Genomic DNA, 18220 nt, shown 5'->3' with positions numbered 1-18220 from the left:
ACTCTTTTGTTTTTGAAATACAAATGTATTTTTTTTATTTTCCAATAACGACACACAAACAACATATTGTTATCTCTCACAACCTCTTTGATAAAGATGAGACAACGATATTTTTATTAGAAGTTTCACAGCCGTTAACTATATCGGTTATACACCCTGTAGATAGAGGTACTTAATACTTAATAGTTAATAGCAATCATATTAAAATTTCATGAAATATGATAAATAAATATAATATTTAATGTAACATTTATAATGTAAAGGTTAAAGTGTAGGAGGGCTGGGGTATTAAATATGTAAAGGTTGGTAGCAGACGATGTGTAGGTGTATAAAATTTATTATTAAAGATCTACACTTTTCAAGAAGAATTTTAGAACACGATATTTCTATTTAAAAATAAATACAATAAGATCTTCACGGTATAGTTTATAACATCTTTGAATTCACACATCTTTGAATTTCTTCTCAGATATGTTCAGGTTGCATCACGGTGTTTTCCTTGACCGTAAGAAAGTCGGATAGATGTACATATGTAAATCGAAAATCGAAAAACACATTGGTACATTGCGGGATTGGAACTCAGGACGTGCAGATTGCAAGTCAAATTTTTAACCCCTGAGCCGCCGACGGTCTTAAACCGTACTAAATAAACAATATTACCCTGCTGTTACACATGAAAAGTAACGTTGTCTTATAATATTTTATTAGTGCCGCCTGGTTCTCTAGTCGGCGGGCGTCCCTCAGTGCGTGGCAAGCCCGAGTTACCACGAGGTTCCACAGCTGGATTACCAGGTAAATTTAATATAGTTAAGATTACAAATCATAAACTGTGGAAGTTCCAGCTATGACGATGAATATGCATTAAGAATATAATGATATGACGATGATAAATGCTACAGATGTATTATCATCCTTTCCGAAAAAAATTGAAGAGTAACTAATAATTGATCTTAAAATTACCTACTTTTAAGATCAATTATTATTATTATTATTTAATTCTGACTTAGGTCAATAGAAGAAGACAGAGTGAGAATTAGCAATGCAACTTTGGGAATCCCTGTTTTAAAGGATACAAGAATACCAAAAACTAAGTAAAATAATATATTATGCACGTATCAAGTATATAAAAATTAACTTTTCAATGATGTAAAAATATTATATTAACAAAAATATTGCATTAAAAAGTATTTACGCTCATGAAATTTAAGAAACGTCTCGTTGACCTACTGAGGCCGTTGGGAGCTTAATGGAAATAGATTTGCAATTTTCATTCATGAAGTTGAGCTTTGAACTAGTTGCTGATGAGAATAACTCATTTGAAGTTAGATTAACTTTAAAAGATAAGTTTCATTCAGTTTAAATGTTACTTGATTACATATGTTTTTAGTTTATTTTGAAAACACTAAATAGAAGCAACTAATTCATTCAAACTTTCCAATTTATAAGTATTATCCAGTATTTCTTACGTCAGGTGCAAGTCCACTAACGACAGCACCATTAGCTGCTCCCCTTCATCCAGCAACCAGACAAAGAGAGCAAGCAGCGCTCGCCCCACCACCACATGCGTAAGTAACAGTTACAAGTCCAGATAAAATATGATCCACGACCATTTCGTCTCACGAAACATCGTAGAAGTTGACATTACTTAGATTTTATTACTAGAAAAAGAAATAAATAACGCGATAGAGAAAGAAGAAAACTATAAATAGATACAGGAGACGGTATGAAAGTTGAAAAAATTGAAAGTTAACTATTAGAACTTAAAGCAACTACCTTAGTCTTTAGCATCACAACATATCCATAAGTTTACACACACAGATGCAAATCAAGTATACAGCAAAGAAACAATTTAAAAGCATAACGTAAGTACAATCTGTTTGTGTGAACGAAATTTCATATAACATCAATAAAACGCTATCGATCGTTTAGATCGTTCTTGCGCAGGACTTCGACGGGCAGTGCGAGCTCCGGGGAAGCACCAGCACCTTCACCAAGCCCATCTGGTACCAGTCATTCCGATAAAGATCAAGACCCACAGGTAACTACTTTAACGTAACTATCATTAACAATTTTGTTGCTTTTGTCGTAGCAGTCTTCATTCTTAAATTGTCTCTACTGTTTACTAAGTAACATAAAATTGAATTGTGGTCCTATATTGATATTTTTAGCGCGCTTAAGGATTTAATGGTAACTCTTAAAGGTTAACGCTACAAATATAATATTAAGGAGGAAAAAATCATTACGTATAAAGCAGGTAAAACTTTCAAAGTGTAGTGATCTCAATTCAAGAAGTCTTGTACAAAAATTAATGAAGTTCTGTTCTTAAAGGAGAAAATAGAGAAGTTAGAAGAGGACAAAAAGCGTCGCCTGCAACTGTATGTGTTTGTATCAAGATGTATAGCACATCCCTTCAACGCGAAACAACCTACAGATATGACAAGAAGACATACAAAACTCACACCACATCAACTTGAAACTATCCAGGCTCGATTCCAGGTTTGTCCTCAAAAATCCTATCACTTTCTGCAACAATCCATCTTTTATCTAGACCATTACAAGCAATTTAATCGGTACTACCTTCTATTATGCTAACTTCAGTACTTGAATTTTCATGATTTCTCACATTATCTTGATTTTAGACTTAAGTTATCTATATTAATAAGAGATCTGATTGTTTATTTGCATTGAGTAGACTCCGAGAAAAATTCTCTCACTCTTAGAAAGCTACACAATGCCTGGGTGATATAGACTATTTTTTATTACTAGTTTTTTTTAATTCCGCGCGGTCGATCTCGGGCAACCTGATCTAAACCTGTATTATTATACTTTTCATTTTCTAAGTATTTATTTTGCAGGCATTCCTGAAAGGTGAAACCCAAATCTTGGCAGATGAAGCATTCCAAAATGCAGTTCAGTCATACTACGACGTGTTCCTGAAATCGGAACGAGTTGAACAGATGGTGAAATCCGGCGCCTGTTCTCATCATGATTTCCGTGAAGTTTTTAGAAACAACATAGAAAAAAGAGTCAGGTTAGATTTTTCTTAATGCATCTTTGACTATTTTTTTGTTCACATCAAATTTAGATGATACTTGGTATGATTAATTTTTATTTATAAATATGTTTTTTTTAATAACTATTTCTATTAAGAGCACCCGAAATAGAGAAGCATGCGTAGATGTATGAATACAGAAAAAGCGGAAGAGGTGTGTTAGTGTTTTTACAGTGGTAGATCCCGCAACAACAATATTTGTTGGGTTCACGAATTGGTCGGGTCGACCGGTGCAATACCACGACCACACAGAAGACAGGCGTCAAGTAGCAGCTATTCCGCGTTTCCTCTGATGAGTGTGGTCCCGGAGGCCTAATTTTAGTCCTCTTTACCATCCCACCCTTTTTCTATTAGGAAATGATGGGAAGGGGAAGTGGATTTGGCGGAAGAGGGGACGCAAAGGAAGGGGAAATATTCTCTTTCTGTGCGTCCCCTTCTCCGTTGATTAAAGGCGTCTGCATATGCGGATGTCTTTGGGCAACGGTCGCCTCGCTATTGCGGCGAATTCAGGTAGCCGTTTGCTCGTTTTCCACCTTTTGATATAAAAAAAAAAGTTCGTGGTGTCTGCATACACCTCTGGTTTACGGGCGTCATGTTGTTGTTTTTAAATGACTAGACATCAAAAATGTTCATATTCCTTTACTAAATTGTGTTTAAATTTAAAATTTAAGATTCCACTTAATAATTCCACCCCAATTTTTAACTCTCTTTGTAGGTCTTTGCCTGAGATAGATGGATTAAGCAAAGAGACAGTACTAACAACTTGGCTTGCTAAATTGGATTGCATCATGAAAGGAACTGGTAAGAATATTTAAATCCATTTAAATTTATAATCAAAAGATGAAAGTCACAAAGATAAACATTTTCTAGAATATGTTATTTATTTTCTAATGCTTTCAATTCTTATATAAATTAAATAACCATGTCTTTTACTACGATTTAACTTCTTTTAATATATTCTGGTTTCTTTTATTTGTCTTTATGACTTTTATCTTCTATATGTGCCAATGAATGGGCATGTGCTATTTGTGTTAACGCATCACCTGTTTTAAATAGCTTACCTGCATCTGAATGTTTATGATTAAAATAATCAATGTGTCCATATAGTTCTTAGTAAACCTCAATTATCATTATTTAATAACTGATATGTCGTATATTTGTTAACCAAAATTTTACCTTCCTCAAATAATCCGTTGAAATATCTCGGAAAGACATAACCTGATACAAGAACACAATTGTTACAAAGTTAATTAATTTAAATTAACCTAATTAGTATAATATATATTAAATAATTTAGTATTTACAAAAAGAGATTTTTTTGCAACAATGCGTAAAAAAGTTTGTTAGAAGGTTTGAAATTAATCTCTACATTTTCATGCTTTACGAAATAAAAAAGCAATTACATACTCTATTATGCCGTTTCTAAATATGCTCAAAGAAAAAACATACAACTACTATTTCTGTCCTAAAAATTTTGTCGCAAAAAATCTCAATACAAAACACTATAACATCATCATCATTGTACCGAATGTGTGTGGCCTGCATCTGTCTCACTCTGTGTTTCTGTCCCTCTCTCTCACGACATGTCTCTCTCACACAACTCGAACAGGAATAACAGGTATCATCTGATGTCAGTTCATTTTCCTAATGTATCCAGCTTTTGTCTTATATTGTTCGCTTGTATGTTCGCTTATCTGTCTCTTGGTGAGTCTATATTGTCGCAACAACAATATAACATTGCTATCTCTTTCATCATCTACCTGTCTTTATCCTCTCCAGATAGATCATTTCAGTCGTCACTCTACTTAATCTGGTAACCTTTCACGCAATCCATCCCATCCTCCTGAGGGAGCCCTCGAGACTAGTTACTCTTAAACGAGGTTTAGGCTAAGCTCCATCTGCGCCCGGCCACCTCAAGCCCGGTGAAACTGTAAATGCCTCTTCAAAGCAAACAGTGACTACTCAGTCACAAAAAACTCAAGGCCTACCCCTACCAATGTACCACTCTCTCTCTCTCTGCGCATCGTTTCCTCACTCCTGAGGGTCGCGACCTCTCCTCTTGACCATCTCGCGAAGGGTGGTTCTCCATTCTGTGCGGTTTTCGGCGCTGTGGATGGCATTATGTATGCTGGAGTCGAGTGCGGTGCGTACTTGGTCAGTCCAGCGCATAGGGCGGCGCCCTCTGGGTCTCTTTCCCTCGATTTTTCCCGTAATGTACCACTACACTTCACTTAAGTTTTCCTGATCCATTCCCCTCTCTTTCATGCTCTTTGAAAAAGACAGAGATAAAAGTATTATTATCATGTGTTACGACAATTTAAACTCACTCATTTTATTATTTAGGTTGCTTATTGATGCTGAAAATTAAGGTATATTTTGTTTTAGATTCTGTTTTAATTACTGCTATACCTCGATAAGCGAGAGTCAAATTACTGCGATATTTTTCTCGCTTAAAGGTTTCTCACTAACCCGAGTTTCTCGCCTATAGAGGTCGTACGTCGATACCAGATAATGACTCTCGCTTATAAAGGTTGTCGCTTATCCAGGTTGATGTGGCTGAATATATGTACGAGTATGTCGAAAGATACGGTTTTTGTTAAACGATATGTAATTTCTTATTTATAAAGGTACTTGGTAAGTAATTTAAAGATGTTCAAGCTTTTTGAGGCTTTGACAATATTTGCTTAATTTGTATTTAAATTAAATTTATTCTAAATATGTAATTTGACCCACAATTAAAAAAAAGTTCTTGATTACATGCTTCGAATATTTGTACTAAGTATCTATCTTAAATAGTACTATTTCATGAAAAGATTTTGTAAGTATGTTGGAATACGATATGTTATTTATTAATAGCCTTAAAAAAACATTTTAAATTTTTATAAAATATTAAACTTTTCAGCTTCAACAAATATGAAGAAGTTTTAAATTTTCTTCAATAAAATTTTTAATTTCCAATTTTTTTCCATTGCATTTAAATTCACATTTCCATACTTCTTTATTAAAAAAAATTAAACTGTCTATTATAAATTTTTGCACTTACTAATATTGTCTCAATAACACTAAAAATTCAAAACAAACCTTCAATAATAATATATTAAAGCAAACCTATTAAATATGGGATATATTTTAAAAAGGTATCCCTGGCGATGACGAGACCAAAAGACCATCGCGAGCTCAACAACAGAGCCTCAATGCGGAGTGCATACTCAGCAAAGAACAGCTATACGATATGTTCCAGCAAATATTAGGAGTTAAGAAATTTGAGCATCAACTTCTCTTCAATGCTTTACTGGTAAGATATACTCAATTGAAATCAAGACACTTTCTGAATCAGTTAAGTTTTCAATCACTTTTAATGTATACTGTCGGTCGGTATGTCTGTGCGCAAGGACCCGTTTGTTCTGGGTAATCTCCAGAATGTCTGGACCGATTTGTTAGGATTTTGACGATAAGGTAGCTGATGGACGCGGTCATATTGTAGTTTACTTTTTGAAATTCTGTGGAGAATTCGAGGGCGACCGCTAGTATAATATACTAAAGTACTTCATGGATAAGTGGAAACTACAATCTTTAAATAACTAATTTTAAATATTAAATTGGTTTTATAAAGTTAAATTTTAATACCTAATCAACAGTTGGATTCAGCTGATGAGCAAGCTGCAGCTATTAGAAGAGAACTTGATGGAAGAATGCAAAAAGTTAACGAAATGGAGAAGGTGAGTCGATTAGAAATAACTAATGTCTTGCAATAATAAGAAGAGATGAATGGATTGTATGAAAGATGACATAATTGAAAAGAGAGTGGAAACAGAAATGACGAATGACAGATGTCATTACATAGAGGAATATAAAGACTGGAGGATGATATTGTTCTCAAAGTTACAACAAATAATAAAAAAAAAACTCGTGAGCCGTCATGGGACGCCTGGCAGATGTGAAACATCGTGTGTGTACAAGTTATATGCATAAAATATTAAATATTATAATTAAATAAATAAATAATAATAATAACGATAATGATAATAATGATAATGATTATAATGAAGATAACGATAAAATAATGATGAAAAATGATAAAATAATGATAATAATAATAATAATGTATACCTCAGTATAGCGTGGCGACCTCGCCACGGCAAGCGTCGCCAACGCAACAATTCGGTTTACAAGTGATCCTATAGATGTTTCACATCAAAAACTTGAGAAATACTTTTTTTTGAAACAGAATCGCAAATTGATGCCAAAATTCGTGCTGAAAGAAATGGAATCCCTCTATATAGAAGAATTGAAATCCTCCATCAATCTTTTGATGGCCAATTTGGAGTCTCTGCCAGTCTCAAAAGGAGGAGCTGACTCTAAATACGGTCTACATAGAATCAAGCGGTATAATCACAGGTTTGTATCTCACAATATGTTTAGAAATATCTCAGTGTTTTCTGTTACATTGATATAATTCGATAAGACAGTTATTTATTCCAGAAAGTTAATTCTACATTTTCTTGTATTAAAGTTATTTCAGATTCAACTTCTTTCTGCTTTAACTTTAACATTTCTTCTATTATTATATTCGAATTATATCAATAAATAATATCGGTGTGGTTTAGATTTACTCATCTCCTTAATTGTGTGTTACCTTATAAATTTAATTGTCTCTTTCCCTTATCATATTAAACAAAGCCATCTCTATCATCTATGGTCAATGTTGCAGATATCTTAATTGATGGCAGATTGTGCTTTGTCAATGTCTAAATATTCATCTAAATTAAGTTCGTGACTAATAATATTTTTAACATAAAGATATGAAAGACATTTTAAACTGAATTTATTTTAATTAATATTAAGAAATACTAATTAGATAAATATAAAACAGAAACATAATTTGAATAAAAAATAAGCATCAAAACATAACCTAACTAAGTCTCATTAAATTAAACTTAATACTAGAGGTATAAAAAAGATCTGAAAGGTTCATCTTCCTTGCATATAAATGACGCAAAGGAAGTAAAAGAAAAAATAATCAAATAGGATCATTCAACTTTCACACAAATATGACTATATCATAAGAATATTGATCTACCTACATCAATTTTACTTTTAACTATTTGAAATTAAACTAACGCTCAGTTAGGATAAAGTTACTATACAACTTTGTAGGACTCTATTCAGGAACGAATTTAGGAATCTCTTTAAATCTTTCCTTTTCTACTTGTTCATTTCTGTTTTGGTTTTCTGTCCCTGGCACATATCTGGACGATAATAAAAAGGAAGTACAAGTAATAAATACATAAATGATTAATTTGCGCACGTGTCTTGTGTAGCGGGAACCTTTTACACCAACCCGTAAACCTTTTATTTATTCTTGAAATCCTTTAGTTGTCATCACTGTACCAAAAGACCATTTTAAATTTAATCAAGTTATAAACATGTACTATATCTAAATCATTCTTGGACACAAGAAAATAACTATAAAAGCCTTATTTTGAAATATAAAATTAAATATAAGACATTGCTTTTGTTAATTTCATTTTGAATAAATGAATCAGGTGAATTAATAGAAATATAAAACAAACTTATTATTTAACTAGTTAAATCACAACTGATTTTTTCAAATGAAAAACAGCTGTAAAACAATTGTATCTCATTGGATTAGGATGAATAGTAACCATCCAAAAACTAAGCTATATATGTTCTTACATAGAAGAAAGACATTATAAAATAAAGCAATGTACATTTTGAATACGATACTGTGGTCTAAATTGGTATTATAAAGTATGACAACTAAGGATATTAATGCTTTCACAACACAGCCAGAAAACTAGCTTTAAATAGAAATAACAATAAAAAGTAGAGAAACCATAAAAGGCTATCTTTGCTAAGATATCCAAATTAAAGTAAGCTTTAGCATTACCCCTAGATTGTAGATAAAATCAATGAAAGAAAAATAGGAATACTCATAAGAATCCCAGAAGCTTACTAAATACACAGCTTGAACTCACTTTTTTCCTTCTATTTCATATTTTAGTTTATTCTCTCTGTTCTCATTACGTTATGTACATAAACGAGGAACGATAACATACTAGATAAAATGAAGATTGCTTCGCGCTTGTTTAGGGCTTTGCTTAATAATATATTAGTACAAATAGCGACCATCATACTTCCTACATTTACAATTAGTGTATGCTTATATATGGATTAAAAAACTACGTAACGTTTCCCTTTGCGATGCTTAATCATTCTTGGTATCGGTGATGGATCCATTTCGTATGCCACCATGCATCTTGTTCCATGGGCTTGTTTTAATGTTTGTCCTAAAATCCCTTTTTTGTCGAATCATTTGAATTTTTATTCCAACACTTGCTTGATCATGTGATGGATTTTATCTGTTATGTAATAAATGTAAATTCAATTAATATTATTAAATAATTTAATTTTGTTAAATTGCTCGATGTAAATTCTTTTACTATCTGTAACTTTTTTTTTTGTTGAATTCTGGTGGTTGTTCAATTGAGGCAGATCGAATGCTGGACCAGATCCGAGTCCAAGGTTGAGTAAGCAGCTGTGTTTCAGATCGCAAGGCTCTCTAGCGAACAAGCTGACCGGCGAAGGCGATGGGGGGGACGTCGACACACAACTCACTAAAATGGATGTGGTTCTAACTTTCCAAATTGAGGTAACGAACAGGATCGATGTTGTGTTGCTGTGTTTAAAGTAACTTTGGGTTTTTGTCGAAGCACTTATATTGAATCATATTGCCGTCCCTTTCTTTCATTTTGGAGAAATAAAGACAACAATATGTGTCAATACAAGGATCATAGCAGTGAAATTTCACGATAGTCATTATAAATACGATGTTAGGATTGTTTTCCAAATCAATTTAGATCTTCCTAGGAATAATTCTACTGGTTTTAAAGAATTGAGGTTATCAATATATACGAAATTTAGCTCGTGTGAAAATTCGGATGCCTTTCGGTGTGACAAATAGTTGTAAATGGATCCATTCTAGGTGGTAGTTATGGAAGTAAAAGGTCTGAAGTCTCTGGCGCCGAACAGGATCGTCTACTGCACTATGGAAGTAGAGGGAGGTGACAAGTTACAGACTGATCAAGCTGAAGCCTCAAAACCTATGTAAGAATATCTTTTTATAATATTTAAATACAAAAAATAAGATGAAAAGTAAATATCTTACTAAGTTTTACATTTAAGACAATATACAACTCAGAGTTAACCCCAAGATATATATAGGTGGGATACTCAAGGCGACTTCAGCACAACACAGCCTCTGCCAGCTGTGAAGGTAAAACTATACACCGAAAACCCAGGAGTTCTAGCTCTAGAAGACAAGGAACTAGGCAAGGTTGTTTTGAGACCAACACCTCTTTCGAGTAAGGTAATCTAAAATTTTATGTCTCAGTTCTGACTACGTCATTAGCAAATATCTAATATCTCTAACATTTACAATTACATTTAAGCTTTAGCTAAACCATGTTACAAAATTATTTAGGCCCCAGAATGGCATCGTATGACAGTGCCAAAGAACTTACCCGATCAAGATTTGAGGATCAAAATTGCATGTAGAATGGATAAGCCTCTGAATATGAAGCATTGCGGGTACGTACCTCTTTTCAGTAGGTGTAACGTAATAAGGTCGTAGTACTTACCTAATTAAGTTATCGATGGACTCTTGTCTGTGCTTTCTGTCTCAGTGACATAAGAGTATGAGTTAGATTAGACAGTAATTGTCTCTCCCTTCCTCTTGTATATCTGTTACTAATCTTACTTACTTACCTTGTACTTCTTTTCACTAGTTGTGGTCTCTTTTGTGATTTTTGGAACGAAGTTCCTTATCGCGCGTTGTGAAAGGGGGCTAGACAGAAAAAATTCTTCCGAAAAGTTGTCACGACCCTTTTTGCTATATTAAGTATGTTAACGACGAATGAGCGCTACTTCACCATGGCAACGACGTGTCAATATATATCGAAAATTCATAGAAATAAAATGTACTTCTTGTGAAGACATAAGTTTTTTATTCATAGAATAAACATTGGTTCCTTCACTAATTAATTGAAAGGAACTTCATTCCATCCGGGTGTCCCAACACACCTCTCAAGTTTTTTTTCTTCTAGATATCTCCACGTGATTGGTAAGAACGTGTGGCGTAAATGGAAGCGTCGCTACATGGTGTTGGTACAAGTGAGCCAGTACACCTTTGCGTTGTGCTCGTACAAAGATAAGAAGTCTGAGCCAGCTGAAATGATGCAACTTGATGGGTTCACTGTAGATTACATTGAGCTGGCCAGTGGTAAGATATTGTTTATTATGAATTTCAGGCAGGCAATATTTAAGATCCTTATTTTATTTTATGTGATAACTTACTTTCTATTATTATTTTAGCTCAGCTGATGGTTGGTCAAGGTAAGACATTTATCATTACATTCATATTTTCCTCTTACTCGTATGTACTTGTTACAAACTTTGTTCTATCCATACATACATTGAGCACTTTTAATCCGTATACAAACTACATTTTACTAGTTTTTTTTGTTAAAATGATGTCTTATTACTTCTTTAATAATCTTAAAAATAATCATTTAGAATTGGAAGGAGCGAAATACTTCATGAACGCGGTTCGTGATGGAGAGTCTGTTCTTATGGGAGTGAGTGATGAGAACGAATGTCACTTGTGGGTGATGGCATTGTACCGTGCGACTGGACAGAGCCACAAACCTACGCCGCCAACTACATCTGATACGCATATCAAGATCATGGGAGGTATGCATACCAAGACAAGTAGATCAAATATTATAAGTAAAAATAGTTCTAGCAATTTTAATTGATTCAGAAAGAACAAATTCTTCCCAAAATATCTTATGAAGTCAAGATTGCTTGGAGAAAAGAAAAAGCTTTACAGCAAAAAAACGGTTGTAAATGTCCTCAAATTTCATTCTTTCCTTTCCAGACGCTGACAAAGCTCGCAAACACGGCATGGAAGACTACATCCAAGCTGATCCATGTCAATTTGATCATCATCAGCTTTTCTGTGTCCTGCAGTCGCTGACACTCAAGTATCGTCTTCAAGATCCGTACTGCTCTTTGGTAGGATTTACTGTTTACCACAGACAAGGAATTACTTGATTATTTTGGCACAAATATGTAAAACTAGCTGTCGCCCGCGACTACAACCAGACTTAAAAAGTCTATGTATTTTTCCAGACTATGTTCTACATCTGTGCCAAATTTCATCAAGATCCGTTAAGCCGTTTTGGAGATACCTTCAAGCAAACATCCATCCATCCAAACTTTATACTTTATAAAATTAGTAAGATTGTTCTTTAAAAATTAGAATCCAAAAAAGGTAGTTAGGTCACCAGCGGAATTTCAACCTTCATTCTTTTAAGAATGAGAAAGAAAAAAATGCTGAACACTGAATTATTATAGCTTAGCGTTTTAATTCAAAGCTCGAAGGTCCAAAACTTTCAATTGATCCTTTGTCTTTTAACTAGAATTCTCTGTATTTTTCTAGGGTTGGTTTTCTCCGGGTCAAGTATTCGTATTAGACGAGTACTGCGCAAGATACGGTGTCCGAGGTTGCTATCGTCATCTCTGTTATCTATCTGATCTCCTCGATGTAGCAGAGAGTGGCCAACAAACTGTTGATCCAACCCTCATGCATTACTCGTTCGCGTTCTGCGCCAGTCATGTCCATGGAAATAGGTGAGTGTTTTTCTTTCATTGTTTCTATAATACTAAATGCAATCATTTTCTGTCAAATTTTATCGTAATTATTTTGATATTAACCATAATTTAATTATATTAAAAAAATTAACGACAATAATTGGGAAAAATCAAGTTAAGTAGTGAATAAAAAATGTATTTTTAACTAGCTGTCGCCCGCGACTCCGTCCGCGCGCAGTTAAAAAAAAACTAAATGGGGGGGTTATGAAAAATAGATGTTGTCCGATTCTCAGACCTACTGAATATGCTCACAAAATTTCATGAGAATCGGTCAAGCCGTTTCGGAGGAGTACGGTGACGAAAACTGTGACACGAGAATTTTATATACTCGTATTAGATTGGGTTTATACATATCTAAGTGACATTTATAGCGATTTGAACTAACACTTGTTTGTGGGTTTTTGTATTATCACTTTCTATTTTGGACTTATCTATATGTATATTTATATATTATTACTTGTGTATCCATATGTCGAACGAAAATCCTATTTTTTATGTGAAAAATTAGTATATGTGTTTCACTATTAAAATTTGAACTCTTTACATTTGATGCTATGTTACAAAACTTATAAAATATATAAAAAATATAAAATATATAAAAAAGGAATATTTTAATTTGATTTGATGATTTTTAGATTAAAATTAATGTCAATTTCAAAATAAATTAGTTGAATGTATTGTAACATGCCGTTTGGTCTACTAAATGCGCCACTTAAGAACTGCAAAACATAAGTTATTCTGAAATAAATATCAATATAGAATTTTTTTTTATTTTGACTTGGATTATGATTATTACAACAATGATAATGTAACACAGCATCAAATAAAATAACCACATCCCTTGAATGCAGCACTAATTGTGTAACTTGAAACTATTAGTAAATTATGACCTATATTCTCCCACTTTCTAATGCAAGATTTTCAATCATTGATTTAACTAACTCCTTATGTGTATACGTGTGCTTAGCAAACTTACTTGTGACCTGTTCTTCATACTAACTATTTCTGTTTACGGATCTTAGGGATTGGCTGTACAATTATCTACTCTTTCATTAATTAGACAACTTTTATGTCCCTGCTCAAAGGACCAAGTTTATGAACACATTATTGATATATTTAATTATAAACAACAAAAAAATCAAAGGTGTTAGTATCCAATACAAATGTGATTGGATTGATATTTTCTGCAATATATTGTACCGCCAACATCATGTCCGACCCTATCCCGCTTGTGCCCTACTAGAGTAAGCCCCACATAACAAGTGGTTCACAGTACGGCCACGTTGCCTGGCAGGCCCGATGGCGTGGGCAGCATCACCGTGCAGGAGAAAGAGAAGTTTGCTGAGATCAAGGACAGATTGAAGACACTCCTCCAGCATCAGATCACCAACTTTAGATACGCGTTCCCATTCGGAAGACCGGAAGGCGCGCTCAAGGTACGTATACTAATATAGTTAAATAAGTAGGGACTTAAGGGACAGATCTACAAGTCGATCGTAAAACCTGTCATATTGTACGGATCTGCATGTTGGGCCACCAAGGTTTCGGATGAAAGAAGATTGCATGTAACTGAGATGCGTATGCTAAGATGGAATCAAAGAAAGTATGGATGGATTGTATGAAAGAGGATATGCGTAAGAAGGGGGTAAATTCAGATATGACGGCTGATAGAGATGTATGGAGGAGTAGTAGATACTGTGCCGACCCACTATAGGTATAAGGGCAGATTGATGATGATGTATTACTATGATTATTACTTCTCCAAATGGTAACAAGGTTGAAAGTACACATATGATTACATACTAGAATAAAATAATTCCAGGCGACTCTATCATTACTGGAGCGGGTTCTGATGAAGGATGTTGTGACTCCTGTCGCTCCAGAGGAAGTGCGGACAATGATCCAGACAAGTCTAGAGAATGCAGCTCTACTTAATTACACTCAACTCAGCCAGAAAGCTAATATTGAAGGTATTTTATACTGGAAAATACTTAAAATAATATCATTTCAGGCCTTATTTTTTTTAGGTTAAGTAAAGAAAAAATTACGTCTAGAATGACTTAGAATAACGAAAACCATCAGAGTGAAATTTCAAACATTAGACATAAGTTTTCCTTTGTAAGTTTAAAAATAAATACAACCAAAAAAGAACAAGTTGAACCGTTATCTTTTTTTTGTCTATGTATAGAGGACCTAAGAGGAGAAACAATGGTGACACCAGCAAAGAAATTAGAAGATTTGATCCATCTAGCAGAATTATGTGTTGACCTTCTGCAGCAAAACGAGGAACATTATGCCGAGGTATTGTTACACGAACCATAGATAATAATTGATTTTCGATCTGTAAGTCATAGACAAAGAAATGTAATTATAAAATTGGATAGGAAGAATAAGTTTACTTACAATTCGAAATATCAAATTATCTTTGTACATGTATGTTGTGATTTTTTAAAAAAAAGCAAAACTTTTTACAATGTGATAAAGTGTAAAAAAATCATTTTATAGATTTTTTTTTTTTTGGAATATGTGCCGTGTTTTTGGTTATAGTAGAAAATTGTAAAATGTTTTGCCACGCAATTTGTCTGTGTTCATTGGAATAGCACCCTACTCTCCTATCTCGCTATTAGTGTGAGGAATGATCAGGCAGTTTTATTTTTGTTAAAAAAATGAGCTGTAAATATTATTTTTTTGGAAAAAAATTTTTTTTTTTTTGCAAAAAATATATAACAAGACATTATGCCAGTTTCATCCGATTAACAAAAATATGCCAAAAAAATGGCTTATTACAAAAATCAATTATAACATTTTATAAAATTTGAATTATTGCAATTTTTTTTAAAGATTTTATAATTACAGAATAAAAAAATCCAAAAATATTTACCATGCAATTTCTAATTAATTATTAGAAATTTATTTATAATAAAAATAACTGCATCAAAAAATATATAACAACCATATTTATAGCTCATTAACTTGTTAAAAAATTGGCTATATTTTGGTTATTAAATGCAAAAAAATCTAATTTCCTACTCGTCTATCAAAATCATTGAATAGAGCCCAAATTATTTTAAAAAATTATCCCAATTAGTTTTTAAAAATAAGGCTCTTAATCAATAGATTTTTTAGAAAGTGATTTTTTAATTAAAATTTTAGTTAAAACTTTGTGTCGCTTAATCGTCAAGTGAATCTATTTAAAAAAAATCCTCAACATTTTTATTTGAAATACAGTCGAACCTGAATAAGCGAGAACTGGATAAAATAAAAACCTTTATAAGCGAGAAAAACATCGCGTTCCCTTAAACTCTCGCGTATCCAGGTTCCTCTATAATTAACTCGTATTTTACAAAGTTCATTTTCCTAAAAAAAAATAATTGAAACATATTCACTTTTCGATTTCGAAAATACGCCAATTAATTTATGATTTTACGTCCTATCTTATATTTTATTTCTCCACAGGTTTATAACACAAAACCGGACTCTAGCGGTCAACAAAATGTAACTACTCAAAGTTTTCGTTCATTGCTCGGCTGATTTACAGATCACTTGTCAAATTTTTTATTCACTCGGTCTCCATTATCACTCAGTTTTTTGGATCACCCTTTGTATGTTGGGGCGTAGACAATACGACACTCGCTTTGACAACGCTTAGATAATATGGGTTAAGATTGCAGTGATACTTGTTCCAATCAAAATAAACGGGATACCAATATGTACAATTGTCACTGCAGTAATCTCGGGTTAGAATTCAAAATTGAAAGCTATGCATGACCAGATATCATTTAGATATTAGATCACGATGTCGATTTATGTTTTATAACATTACTGTATACATTCACACTCCCTTTACACTTACTCGACACTCGATTATACAGGGTGTACGGAAAGAGCGTGTATATACTCGTAAAACAAACAGGGCCGGCGTTAGAGTAGGGCGCGGTTGGGAGACCGCCCAGGGCGCTGTACATAAAGGGACGTTACAAATCTGCAAATTGCACAGGCTCATATAAATCTATAAATCATTGTAAAAATAGAGTGCCGTAGAAATCTTGTCCAGGATCTTGCTCTTACCTAGTAAAGCTAAAACAGTTATTAAAAGTTTGCAATTTTATACATGCTATTTCTAGACCCCTGTATATAAATAATGAGATCGTTGGTAGTTTATAATAAAAAATATGGTACTTTTTCGTCCTATTAGTTTTCAAACTAAGACTTTAGGACTTTTATCTTATTTATATCTACGTTATTATGAATATTTTTGGATTTAAAAACCCAATTAAATGCTAATATATTTTTTTTAAGTTTTATGCTTAAGAAGGTAGTAAACAATTAAATTATGAAAAGAGCGAAATAAGACTTAAATTGGCATAAGCGAGTGTGATTGTTTTGTGATGTCTTAAAAATAATATTAATTATAAAAATGACTGGTCGTGGTTCAATTTTTGGGTGAAATTTTTTAAACCAATGCATAGTTAAAATTTTGATCGTGATTATTAATGGCGAGTGTCGGGTAAAACAATAAACTTTTCATTCAGGGCTCAAAATTTATTGATCGATTAATTTTAATAAGTTGGCAGAATTGGCAGGGAACATTGGTCTTTTTCGTCTGCAATGAAAAGTGTTGCAATATTTCTAAATACCCTTAAAACATATAGCTACAACACTCACACATATTTCATTTAAACTAAACTATACATTTCACAAAACACAAATATTTACTTACTTAAACGCTTATTTAAGCTGCTATTATAAAACATACAAATATGCTTTGAATCGGTACACTAGATATATCACAAAATGTCATTTTGACAGCTGTCAAAAACAATTCAATATATAAAAAATTATTCGGTAATATGTCGATTTTTAATCGATTTGTTATGATTGTGTTACCACCGTCAGCCGTCAAAATGATGTAATTTTACTGTGAAAACTATAGTTATATTTAGCGTTGCCAGGCGTCCGGATAAAACCGGACATATATAGACATAGGCTTTTTGATTGCGTGTCCGGCCAAGATAAACGGTTTTCCGGATTTTGTTAGGCTTTTTACATTTCCCAAACGAGATTGTACCTATTAATACTGAGATAAAATCCTAAATAATATAAGGTGTCCGACCTTTCTACCCAAATTTCCGGCTAAACTGGCTGGTCTGTCCAGCTAGTAGGTTTGGCGACCTGGCAACCCTAGTTATATTTATTATTTAGCTCATTTTGCGCATTCGTTTTCTTTATGAATATTAGTTCTCCTTCCATCCATTTCCCACAATTTTCATTTCATATCACGAGTAATTGTAGTTAGTCTCCATTTTTAGTTCGCATAGAGAATTATACAAGCTATTTAGAAAAGATAGTCTATGTTTTTGATGTTTTATGTGGAAAGCATGCATTTATACGTTCCATGGAAATGTTTATGAGAAAATTTCCTAATGGATATTT

At 33.1% G+C, this 18220-nt stretch overlaps 1 protein-coding gene across 1 annotated transcript in view; it reads left to right on the top strand.

Annotated features, from left to right (window-relative positions):
* LOC106716704 (calcium-dependent secretion activator) overlaps positions 1–18220 on the top strand; it is a 42858-nt gene that overhangs the window by 18680 nt on the left and 5958 nt on the right. The window contains exons 3-23 of the mRNA XM_045683766.1: positions 709–792; positions 1472–1565; positions 1930–2038; positions 2329–2496; positions 2856–3031; positions 3768–3853; positions 6190–6347; positions 6691–6771; positions 7281–7450; positions 9569–9725; positions 10059–10180; positions 10298–10442; positions 10557–10663; positions 11179–11354; positions 11447–11467; positions 11648–11824; positions 12012–12148; positions 12576–12766; positions 14082–14223; positions 14610–14757; positions 14976–15088. Coding sequence (XP_045539722.1) covers positions 709–792; positions 1472–1565; positions 1930–2038; positions 2329–2496; positions 2856–3031; positions 3768–3853; positions 6190–6347; positions 6691–6771; positions 7281–7450; positions 9569–9725; positions 10059–10180; positions 10298–10442; positions 10557–10663; positions 11179–11354; positions 11447–11467; positions 11648–11824; positions 12012–12148; positions 12576–12766; positions 14082–14223; positions 14610–14757; positions 14976–15088 — 2762 coding nt within the window. The remainder of the gene's footprint in view (positions 1–708; positions 793–1471; positions 1566–1929; positions 2039–2328; positions 2497–2855; positions 3032–3767; positions 3854–6189; positions 6348–6690; positions 6772–7280; positions 7451–9568; positions 9726–10058; positions 10181–10297; positions 10443–10556; positions 10664–11178; positions 11355–11446; positions 11468–11647; positions 11825–12011; positions 12149–12575; positions 12767–14081; positions 14224–14609; positions 14758–14975; positions 15089–18220) is intronic.

The sequence above is a fragment of the Papilio machaon genome, chromosome 23 (genome assembly GCF_912999745.1).
Source record: "Papilio machaon chromosome 23, ilPapMach1.1, whole genome shotgun sequence".
Lineage (NCBI taxonomy): Eukaryota > Metazoa > Arthropoda > Insecta > Lepidoptera > Papilionidae > Papilio > Papilio machaon.
The sequence above is the reverse complement of the archived record's forward strand: the minus strand, read 5'-3'. Positions and strand labels throughout refer to the sequence as shown.